We start from the raw sequence: 12844 nt of genomic DNA on the forward strand, positions 1-12844 counted from the left end.
TCAAGAAAATGTAACTGTGACAACAAACCACAACCAAACACTACTGAACTATTCCAACTCTTGCATTTCAGCGAAAGAAATTCAAAATGAACTTTGAAAAATCAAGAAAATGTAACTGTGACAAGGTAAACCACAACCAAACACTACTGAAATATTCCAACTCTTGCATTTCAACGAGAGAAATTCAAAATGATCTTTGAAAAAACAAGAAAATGTAACTGTCACAAGGTAAACCACAAACAAACGCTAATTAAATATTCCATCACTTTAATGTCAGCGTATTAAATTCAATAAGATCATTGAGGAAGCAAGAAAATGTAACTGTGACAAGATAAACCACTACCAAACATTACTGAAATATTCCAACTCTTGCGTTTCAACAAAGGAAATTCAAAATGAACTTTGAAAAATCATGAAATTGTATCTGTGACAAGGTAAAACTGAGTCTCTCAATCCCTGTAAAGCTCTTTTAAAAGATACAAAAACTACTTATTTAACACAAAAATTTCGTTTTTAATGACCACCAAGTAAAGAAAAAAACACACGGAATCAGGCAACTGAGTCTCTTAAACCCCGTAAAGCTCTTTTAAAAGATACAAAAACTACTTATTTAACACAAAAATTTCGTATTTAATGACCATCAAGTAAATAAAAACCATACGGAATCAGGCAACTGAGTCTCTCAAACCCATTAAATCTATTTTAAAAGATAAAAAAACTACTAATTTAACAAAATAATTTATTTTTTAATGACCAAAAATTAAAGAAAAACCACACGGAATCAGGCAACTGAGTCTCTCAATACCCTTAAATCTCTTTTAAAAGATACAAAAACTAATTATTTAACACAAAAATTTAGTTTTTAATGACCACCAAGTAAAGGAAAACCACACGGAATCCGGTAACTGAGTCTCTCAATCCCCGTAAAGCTCTTTTAAAAGATACAAAAACTACTTAGTTAACACAAATATTCCGTTTTTAATGACCACCAAGTAAAGAAAAATCACACGGAATCCGTCAACTGAGTCTCTCAATCCCCGTAAAGCTCTTTTAAAAGATACAAAAACTAGTTATTTAACACAAAAATTTCGTTTTTAATGACCACCAAGTAAAGTAAAACCACACGGAATTAGGCAACTGAGTCTCTCAAACCCAGTAAAGCTATTTTAAAAGATAAAAAAACTACTTATTTAACACAAACATTTCGTTATAAATGACCAACAAGTAAAGAAAAACCACACGGAATAAGGCAACTGAGTCTCTCAATCCCCGTAAAGCTCTTTTAAAAGATAAAAAAACTACTTATTTAAAACAAAAATTTCGATTTTAATGACCATCAATTAAAGAAAAACCACACGGAATCCGGCAACTGAGTCTCTCAATCCCCCTAAAGCTCTTTTAAAAGATGAAAGAATTGCTTATTTAACATAAAAATTTCGTTTTGAATGACTATAATGAAAGCCAAAACCACAAGGACACCTACATACGAGTCTCTCAATCCTCTAAAAACTCATAGATAAGTAACACATAAAAAATATTTATATAGCCCAAAACGTTTTTATAGACAATCACGAAAACAAAAAACACACGGAATCAGGCAACTTAGTCTCTCAAACACCTTAAAGCTCTTTTAAAAGATACAAAAACTACTTATTTAACACAAAAAATTAGTTTCTAATGACCATCAAGTGAAGAAAAACCACATAGAAGTAATCAACTGAGTTTCTCAAACCCTTTAAAGCTCCATTAAAAGATAAAACTAATGACTACAATGTAGAGAAAAACAACATGGAATCCGGCAACTGAGTCTCTCAATCCCCGTAAAGCTCTTTTAAAAGATACAAAAACTACTTATTTAACACAAAAATTTCGTTTTTAATTACCATCAAGTAAAGAAAAACCACACGGAATAAGGCAACTGAGTCTCTCAATCCCCGTAAAGCTCTTATAAAAGATACAAAAACTACTTATTTAACACAAAAATTTCATTTTTAATGACCATCACTTAAAGAAAAACCACACAGAATTAGGCAACTGAGTCTCTCAAACCCAGTGAAGATCTTTTAAAAGATACAAAAACTACTTATTTAACACAAAAAATTCTTTTTTAATGACCATCAAGTAAAGTAAAAACACACGGAATTAGGCAACTGAGTCTCTCAAACCCCTTAAAGCTCTTTTAAAAGATACAAAAACTACTTATATAAAACAAAAAGTTCGTTTTTAATGAAAATCAAGAAAAGTAAAATCACACGGAATTAGGCAACTGAGTCTCTCAAACCCATTAAAGCTCTTTTAAAAGATATAAAAACTACTTATTTAAAAAAAAAATTTATTTTTTAATGACAATCAAGTAAAGAAAAATCTCACGGAATTAGGCAACTGAGTCTCTCAAACCCCGTAAAGCTCTTTTAAAAGATAAAAAAACTACTTATTTTAACACAAAATACAAGCAAGCAAATAACATGGGAATTCCTATACACGCAAGCAAATAATTGAGTTATTTTTACGTCACAAGGTTTCAACTTAAAATCATTCTAATTATAGCATCCCATTTCTCATACTTTAATTACCTGTTAAGCTTTCTTAACCATCTGAAGTTTAACATCACACGGAATTATGCAACTGAGTCTATCAAACCCCATAAAACTCTTTTAAAAGATATAAAAACTACTTATTTTAACAAAAAATACAAGCAAGCAAATAACATGGTAATTCCTATACACGCAAGAAAATAACTGAGTTATTTTTACGTCACAATGTTTCAACTTAAAATCATTCTAATTATAGCATCCCATTTCTCATACTTTAATTACCTGTTACGCTGTCTTAACCATCGGAAGTTTAACCAACGTAAATTAAGTTATAGACAATACTGGTTTAATCTCTTGGCAAAGAGTGTAATGACCTGTTTAAATACTAGAAGAACCTGTTTGGCTATGTGTCTGCGCAAAATGGTAGGTACTACTCTACTAGTATGAAACTAAATTAAACATTTCTATTTGTGTCCAGATATTTAAAAGGATGTATATTATTAAAAAATGCTGAAAATTTTTCTCCAGCATACAAATAGCAGGCCAAACTATAGAGTCTTAAAAACCAAAACATTTAAAGTATTACTTACTTTTTCCCTGAAAAAACCATGTCAATATGTAACGAGCAGAGATTAATTTAACAAACTTTTTCCTAAGAATAAGTTTTTCAAAGAAAGCAAAGAACTCCTTTAAACCAAAAATGAGCAAAAATAGAATCAAATAATCTACCAAGCGTGAAACTACCACAAATCAGCATCGATAAATAAGTGAAACCCAAAACGATCAAAAACTACAATAAATAACCGAGTCAAACTCAAAACGAGCAGAAATTAACATGAGTTGGGCTAAAAACCCCTATGCCTTCCCAAGGCCAGAACATAATTTGCCCTTTACTGAAAAAATCCAAATGAATGTACATTGTCATTGTGCTAATTCCCAATAAGGCATCTCAGCAGTATCCCAAGAGCGACTGAGGGTATTATGTTCAAACTTTCGGGGCTACTTCTGCTCTTAAAATTTAACCAAATCAAAATAGCGTAAATGTATCCAAGCTATCAAAGTAAGTAAACCGATTTTTTTGCGAATGGTATCAAGTTTTCCGTTTCAGGTCAACTAGAGGAGATATGAAACTAAATTAACACTACTATTTGTGTCCTTATTTTTAAAAGGGTGTATGCTGTTATAGAATACAAATATCAGGCCAAACTAAAGTCTTAAAAAGAAAGAAAAGATTTAAAGTATTATTTTCTTTTTCCCTGAAAAGACTATGTCAATATAAAACGAACAGATATTAATTAAAAAACTTTTTCCACAAAATAAGTTTTTCAAAGAAAAGTAAAGAACTCCATTCAACAAAAAATACAAATGAATGTGCATTGTCAGTTTAATATACATATACTGATATTTAGTAATCAAAATGTTAATATTATTTGATTTATTAAAGTTATAAAATTAAAAATATTTATAATTTTTCAGTAAAGTGCAAATTATGTTCTAGCGTTGGGAAGGCATAGGGGTTTTGCGCCCAACTTATGTTAATTTCTGCTCGTTTTGAGTTTGACTCGGTTATTTACTGTAATTTTTGTTCGTTTTGGGTTTCATTTATTTATCGATGCTGATTTGTGGTAGTTTCACGCTTAGTAGATTATTTGATTTTATTTTTGTTCATTTTTTGTTTAATGGAGTTCTTTACTTTTCTTTGAAAAAATTATTTTGTGGAAACAGTTTTTTTAATTAATTTCTGTTAGTTTTATATTGACATAGTTTTTTTCACCGAAAAAGAAAATAATACTTTAAATCTTTTCGTTTTTTAAGACTTTATAGTTTGGCCTGCTATTTGTATGCTGGAGAAAAATTTTCAGCAATTTTTAACAACATTCACCATTTTAAAAATATGGACACAAATAGTAATGTTAAATTTAGTTTCATACCTCCGCTAGTTGACCTGAAATGGAAAACAGTATACCATTCGCAAAAAAATCTGTTTACTTTCTTTGATAGCTTGGATACACTTACGCTATTTTGATTTGGTTCAATTTTGAGAGCAGAAGTAGCCCCGAAAGATTGAACATGATACCCTCAGTCGTTCCTGGGATACTGCTGAGATGCCTTATTGGGAATTAGCATTAACACAGTGCATTTTTTAAGCTTAAGGCAACATTTAGTTTTTAAACATAATGGGCAAATGGGAAGGTGGGCATGGGAGGGTGGGAGTGAAAGGGGGGTGAGTTGCCCTCCAATCACTTTCGACTATTAAAAAGGGCATCAACCCTTTCTATTTTCAATCGAATGAGCCCTTTTCGAAATTCCCATGACAACTCCTTCGATACGAAGGGCCCTGGTCTAAACAAAAAAAAAAAAAAAAAAAAAATCACTAATCACTTTCGTCCATTAAAAAGGGTACTAGCCCTTTTAATTTAAAATCGAATGTGCCTTTTTTTCAGTTTCTACGACAAAGATTTCAATATAAACCTTATATGCCCCCAGGGCATAACTTATAAACCTTCCCCAGAAGACTTTTGGAGGAATTTACTGCTCAAAGGTTTAATTTTCTGTGTTTCGAACTGAGCGGAAAAAACATCTGTTTAAGAACAACTATTGGAGGTCTTCGGGAAAACGGTGGGCGTGAGAGGGGTATTTGTCACCCTCTAATCGCATCTGACTATTAAAAAAGGCACTAGCCCTTTCAACTTCCAATTGAATGACCCCTTTGAAGTTCCCACGCTTTCAATAAAAACCTTATACGCCCCCAGGGCATAATTTACAACCCTAGCCCTGAGGGCTGTGGGGGGTTGTCATCCTCAAAGACCTAATTTCCAGAACTCAAAACTACGTTGAAAAAAATGGCTATCTCAAAGTTTTGATTAGATGTGTTTGGGGAAAAGGTGGGCGAGAGAGGCGGGTTAGTTGGCCTCTAATCACTTTCGACTATTAAAAAGGGCACTAGACCTTTGAATTTCCAACCGAATGAGCCTTTTTTAAAGTTTCTACGACAACGCCTTCTATAACATACCTTATATGCCCCAGGGCATAGCTTACAACCCTTGCCATAAGGGCTGTGGGGGACCGTCCTCAAGAACAAAATTTCTATCTGGAAATCAACTAGGCTGAAAAAAATGGCTATCTCAAAATTCTAATTGGATGTGTTTCGGGAAATGGTGGGCGTGGAAGGGGTGTTAGTCACCTTCCAATCACTTTCGAACATTAAAAAGGGCACAAGCCACTCCAATTTCTAATTGAATGAGCGCTTTTCGAAGTTTCTACTACAACTTCTTCGATACACAGTGCCCTGCTCTAAAGGAAAAAATTAATAAATAATACATTGTGCCAACATTGTTCTTATATGCCCCACGGGCATAAGTTAAAACCCTTGCCCTGAGGGTTGTGGGGGAGTGTCCTCGTCTTTACTTAGTCCCCGTTTCTTGTCTCGTTCTCGAGTGTCTCCGTTCTTTACTTAGGCAGCACGATGGCTCTGCCTATGATTTATACGACAAACTTCTATATAAACCTTATATGCCCCTAGGGTATAACTTATAACCCTTGCACTGAGGGCTCTGAGGGGGTTATCATCTTAAAATACCCAATTTCCAGAACTTTCAACTACGTTGAACACAATGGATATCTCAGATTTTTGATTGGATTTGTTTTGGAAAAGGGTGGGCGCGAGAGGGGCGTTAGTCGCTATCCAATCACTTTCAACTATTAAAAAAGGCAATAGCCCTTCAATTTCCAATTAAATGAACCCTTTTGAAGTTTCTACGACAACAATTTCAATAAAAACTGTATATGCCCCCAGGGCATAACTTACAACCCTTGCACTGAGGGCTCTGAGGGGGTTATCATTCTAAAAGACAAAATTTCCAGAACTTTCAACTACGTTGAACAAAATGGATATCTCAAAATTTTAATTCAATGTGTTTGGGAAAATGGTGGGTAAGAGTCGCTATCCAATCACTTTCAACTATTAAAAAAGACTCTAGCCCTTTCAATTTCCAATTGAATGAACCCTTTTTAAGTTTCTACGACAACGCTTTCAATAAAACCTTTATATGTCTCCAGGGCATCACTTACAACCCTTGCCCTGAGGGTTGTGGGGGGAGGAGTTGTCATCCTTAAAGACCTAATTTCCAAAACTTTCAACTACGTTGAGTAAAATAGCTGTCTAAAATTTTGATTGGATGTGTTTGGGGGAATGATGGGCGAAGGGGGCTAGTGCCCTCCAATCACTTTCAACTATTAAAAAGGGCACTAGCCCTTTGAATTTCCAATCGAATGAGCCCCTTTTGAAGTTTCTACGACAACATCTTCTATAAAAACCTTAGATGCCCCCGGGGCATAACTTAAAACACTTGCCTGAGGGTTGTGGGGGAGTGTCATCCTCAAAAATATATTTTCTATCAGGAAATTAACTACGCTGAACAAAATGGCTATCTCAAAAATTTTTATTGGATGTGTTTGGGGGAATGATGGGCGTGGGGGGGATCGAATGAGCATGTTTCGCTGGGGGGAATGATGGGCGTGGGGGGAGGGGGGCTAGTTGCCTTCCAATCACTTTCAACTATTAAAAAGGGTACTAGCCCTTTGAATTTCCAATCGAATGAGCCCCTTTTGAAGTTTCTACGACAACTCCTTCTATAAAAGCCTCATATGCCCACAGGGCATAACTTAAAACCCTTGCCCTGAGGGCTCTGGGGCAGTGTCCTCCTAAAAAACATATTTTTTATCTGGAAATCAACTACGCTGAACAAAATTACTAGCTAAAAATTTTGATTGAATGTGTTTGGGGAAATGATGGGCGTGGGGGGGGGGGGATAGTTGTCCTCAGATCACTTTCGATTATTAAAAAGGGCACCAGCCCTTTGAATTTCCAATCGAATGAGCCCTTTTTGAAGTTTCTACAACAACGCCTTCTATAAAAACCTTATATTCCACCAGGGCATAACTGAAAACCCCTGCCCCAAGGGTTGTGGCGGAGTGTCCTCCTCAAAAATTTATTTTCTAAGGGGAATTAAACTACGCTCAACAAAATGACTATATCAAAGTTTTGATTGGATGTGTCTGGGGGAATGATGGGCGTGGGGGGGGGGGGGCTAGTTGCCCTCCAATCACTTTCAACTATTAAAAAGAGTACTAGCCCTTCTAGTTTCCAATCGAATGAGCCTGTTTTGAAGTTTCTACGACAAGCTTTCTATAAAAAACCTTATATGCCCCCAGGGCATAACTTAAAACCCTTGCCCTGAGGGTTGTGGGGGTGTGTCCTCCTCAAAAACATATTTTCTGTGTGGAAATCAACTACGCTGAACAAAATGGCTATCTCAAAATTTGGATTGGATGTGTTTGGGGAAATGATGGGCGTGGGGGGGGGGGGTTAGCTAGTTGCCCTTCAATCACTTTCGACTATTAAAAAGGACACAAGCCACTCCAATTTTAAATCAAATGACCCCTTTTAGAATTTTTTACGACAACACCTTCGATAAAAAGTGTCCGGCTAAAAAAAAAAAAAAAAAAAAAAACAAAAAAAACACATTTTGCCCACAACGTTCTTTAATTGGGCAGCGCTAGCGCGCTGCCTATGATATTTCTTTCCTCTTCACTTTCATTTAAGACACGTTCTGATTCTCGATGTATCTTGTCTTCTAACAGCACAATCTTTTGTTCTTGTCACTGTTATTTTTGACAAGTTCTTATACTTGCTTTCACGTTTCTACTAACCCTACAATTCTTTTTTCTTCATTTTCATTTTTGACACGTTCTTGATTCCCGCTGTTGCTTGTAACTCTCGCTGCCGCTTATCTTCTAACTGCATTTTTCTTTGTTATCGCTATCGTATATCTTCTAACAATATATTTCTTTGTTCTGTATTTTTCATTAGTTTTGGTCCTCATTGTCATACGACTTGTAACTGCATATTTTTTTGTTCTTCACTTTCGTTTTTGAGCCGTTATAATTCTTGTTGCCACTTATCTTTTAACCACCTATTTTTTTTCTTCTTCAATCTTCGTTTTGAATCGTTGTATCTGTCGTTTTTGCAAGTATTCTAACTACACATTTCTTTGTACTTCATTTTTGTTTATCATTGCTTCAGGCTTTTTTCAACGCCTTTTGCCTTGGCTGCTCGGATTGGTCATGTCCCTTATGACGGTCTAGGTTGCTCATTTTCACCTGTGCATTCTTGAGCTTACATTTATGTCCTCTTTTGTCCTCTAGATATTACGAAACTACTGAAAAGGCCTTTTGAAATTTACATCGCCGAATATGAATGCAAGGATTTACATATTTCTATGTTTTGTTCTGTAAATTCTTCTAAAACTGCTTGAAAATCTAATTTTCTTGTGTCTTCCCTTTCAATCGACGTAATTGCCGAACTAATTAATCTATGCTGATGCATTCTTAATATCAGATAGTTTTCTATTGTTTTTAGCCTGGAAAATCTCTCCAGAAGCAACGCTTACTAGAATTATTAAGAATATTTCCCAATTTGAAAAAATTGTCCATTTTGATGGCAGCGCGGGGCCCAATCGTTCCAATAGCTCTTTATCCGGCCTTTTCGCAGTTTTCACTTTTCTAAATATTTCTTTTAACCAGCTCCAAAAAAAAGAACTGACATAAAGGTGCTAAGAATTATGACTGAAATTAGTCGCATTTCACACGACGCCAGCGCTACTTGTGGGACATTTATCTCTGCATCAGCACGCTGTACGAAATATCCGCTGAGATTAGAATCAATTGGATTAAAACAAGATATGTATATTTTTCTCACAATTTACAAATTTTGCGGGCATGCATAAGCGGTACCAACCCTTTCTCTTTTTCTATTGTTATCAGTTTTATCACGCAGCATTGGGAGACCGTGCTTTGCTTGTGAAGGGAATTACAGATATAAAAACGATATTCAATGTAACCCCATCCGGAAATACATACCCCCCCCCCATACCCAGATTTACACAAGAAAAACTTTTGTGTAATTTTTAACAAAGAAACAAAGAGGAAGGTAATTTTCAAACTCTAGGAGTCAATTTCCAATTGGCATCCCTGGCAATTTTTAATTAATTTAAGGTTTCCGCCACTATGATACCAAAATTGTTCCGATTTTCTGGATATTCTTTGTCAAACAATCCCCAATGGATAACTTAATAATTCTAACTTTATTTTTCAAATACTTTCAAATTTAAAAGATCGCTATTTAAATGTTGGCAATATGTCACAATATAGCTTTTCACAATCTTGGTAATACTTTGACTTATCCTACATCTTTACTTACAGCACTATTGCGCTGCTTATGAATTTTGTTTCGGCTTTGGGCAGCTGATATCAATGCTATTCATTAACATAAATCGGCAAACCCACAAACAAATCAATTCAAAAGAAGTTATAATACAACAAATTAAATCTTGCAGAGTCAAAATCCATTCAAAATTACGAGCAAATGAATAGCACAATACCCGCAGCTGTTAGAATAGAGCTTGGTTCAATTATGAGATTAAGCATCCTGTGCTGGTAGTGGGGTGGGGGGAAGTGGAGGGGGGATGTGTAATGCAGCATTAGTCGTGAATCTGGCTGAAAAAGAGGGTAAACGACATTCACCTTCGCCCACCCGAACGCTTGTTTACGCTATACTACTGTTGTCTGCAGCAGCTCATTGCTGACAATTTTAGGTGCAGCCGAGCATCAGCACTTATATTTATGATTGTTTAATGTGTATTTATTGTTTATAATGTATTGCGTAATATGTTTTTAAATTCACCAAGTAGCGTATTTGTTAAATTGTTACTTTTCTTCACTACCGCGTGTATAGCCCTCCTTCTTGCCCCCCCCCCCCATAAAAATACTGTAACTACGCCCCTGGCAATAGCAGTTTAGCTTTAGATTGTCCTGAATTCCTAGATGGAAAATTAGTTTCCCTAAAACGGTCGATTTTACCCTGAAATAGAGTAAATTACAAAATTTTTGAAACCTGGGTTTATATATCTAGTTAACTTCTTTTTTATTACTACCAAGGACATCTTGGCAAAATCAACATTTTCGATATCTAATGCTTGAGAAATTTGTAATGAAGATCGCCCCGCCTTTTGATAATAATATCAATATGACATTCCAAAAACCTAATCAATTCAAAAACGGATAGTAAATTAAGCGGTCAATCAATCAAAGGTATGGATAAATGATGTGTGAACAGTCAAATCCATCAATCAACAATTGGTGTTTAATGCATCAGCAAATAGGCAAGCCCAAATTTTAAAACATCCAATACAGATGTTCCATCCAATAATTCATGGTAATTGGAATACGGGCCAAAGTATATGATCGACTTTTCTCTTGTCTGAAGAAATAAATCAACAAAATATATTCCTCCCGTCTGAGGAAATAAATCAACAAGACGTCATGCAAGTTCAAAACTGACAAGGTTCACAAGTAGGGCCGTATCTAGTATTTTGTTCAGGGGGAGGGTGTACAAAAAACTTCGTTTTTACGAGTCAGGCAAACATTCCAGGGGTTCAAACCCTGTAACCTCTGCCCAGAATACAGCCTTGATCACAAGCCAAGATTTTGTTTTTTTATAAGAAAATTTGTTGATAATCAAGCATAATAGGCAGTTTCAAACATCATAGCACTAATAATTTAGGAATCGACTGAGAGCAAGGCCGTATTCAGGGGGGAGGGTTCAGGTTTTAAACCACACAGAAGTTTTTTTCCGACTCATAAAAACATAACAAAATGCATATAAACCAGTTTTTGATGCATCATTGAAGTTTTGTGTGTACCCCCCCCCCTCCGAGCAAAAATCCTGGTTACGCGCTTGACTAGAAGCATTAGCAAACTAATCTTAATTTTGAGATTATATATACAAAAAAGATTATTTTTAGCCAAATTGGGCAAAAAGCAAAATGTTATTATCCCTCTGGGTTTGCAAAGAACAAAGGTCCTATTTCACTAACATCAACTAGAAGACATTCATTTAAGTTAGGCATTCAAATTTGCAACGTATAATTTTTCAGTAGACTGATTAATAATCGCAATTATAATTATTTGATTAAAATGCAAAGCTTGAGAAGGCTGAAGTATGCATTCTAATGATTGCCTTGTTAACCAATTAATAATAACGATAAATCAGGTTTAAATCCAGGGGCAAACTAAATATTTCAAATCAAAAAAAAAGAAAAGAAAAACGGGAATATGAAGCTAACTGACATATTTAAAGAAGCAGTTGTAATTCAACTAAAAGAAGGTGACGAACTTAGGTGCATGGGAATTGAAAAAACCTTCATCTTTTAGATCAAGGAACCAAGAACTGAAGTAAAACGATGTTTTATGTATTAAATATAAACGTATATACAAAGGCCCTAAAAAGTGAAAGTCAGCCTCGACTTCATGCACGTTTTCTAAATGTCCCGTCAAAATTTGCATACAATTGGGGAGGCGATATGTGACGAAGATTGGGATGGAGGAGCGTGCGTAGCTGTGTTGGCCTCAGGCGGCTTGGGGCTGCGGTGAGTTGTTAGTAGTAGTAGTAGTAGCTAACAGAATACACAAAAAATCTAAATTTTTGCAACAAGCAGTAATGAGCAATCTACAAACATTTTAAGGGAGAGGGGAGGGGGAGGGGACAATAAAAGGCAACTTATATTAAAAATACAAATTAATTAAGAACTCGTAAAATCTGCACGGTTTCAAGTATCCAGGAGAGAGAAAACGAAAACTAAAAAAAAATAAGAATTAATTTCAAGACATTCAGAGAACAGATTTAAATCATGTTTGCAATGAAATAAAGAAATTAAACGAAATCGAACAGGTAAGGTTGGAAGTTTTACGAATAACAAATTGATCCTTAGGTAAAGACGATCTCATTGCGTTTCCTAATTTAATCGATTGAATGTTTTCAGCTCAATTAAATTCAAATTTAACCGACAAAAAAAATAATAAAATACTCACACGAAACGAGATCAAAGCATCTTTTTTCATCAGGTACTAATTTTATTTGGCAAGTAAGCAGATTAACTTCAGTCGGTGCTTTCGATTCATCTGCATGATAAATCGTCAAAATCCCATCTCTGACTTCACATCGACGTCTCTGCCATACTTTACGAACTTTTCCCTCTGATTTTTTGAGAAGGTGCCCAACTATCATTGCGCCATAAGATTTGTTCGCTTGATTGTGAATAGGGTGTAGGTTGTACACTCCAGTTGGATTTGGAACCTGGCAATATTTTATTTAGGTTCAATAAAAAAGAAACAAAATAACAGCTCTGACGAGGGCACATGAACGACCAGAAAAGCCACCTAGCGGAATAAAATTTGCCATATAATATGCA

The 12844-nt window shown here is 35.2% G+C and overlaps 1 protein-coding gene across 1 annotated transcript in view; it reads right to left on the minus strand.

Annotated features, from left to right (window-relative positions):
• Nucleotides 1-12432: 12432 nt before the first annotated feature.
• The window catches only part of LOC148952090 (arfGAP with SH3 domain, ANK repeat and PH domain-containing protein-like), a 43530-nt gene continuing 43118 nt past the window's right edge, over nucleotides 12433-12844 (minus strand). Inside the window, exon 7 of the mRNA XM_089089133.1 lies at nucleotides 12433-12729. Coding sequence (XP_088945259.1) covers nucleotides 12433-12729 — 297 coding nt within the window. The remainder of the gene's footprint in view (nucleotides 12730-12844) is intronic.

This window comes from Artemia sp. Qi Xiang Cuo, chromosome 5 (assembly GCF_049724085.1).
Source record: "Artemia sp. Qi Xiang Cuo chromosome 5, ASM4972408v1, whole genome shotgun sequence".
Lineage (NCBI taxonomy): Eukaryota > Metazoa > Arthropoda > Branchiopoda > Anostraca > Artemiidae > Artemia > Artemia sp. Qi Xiang Cuo.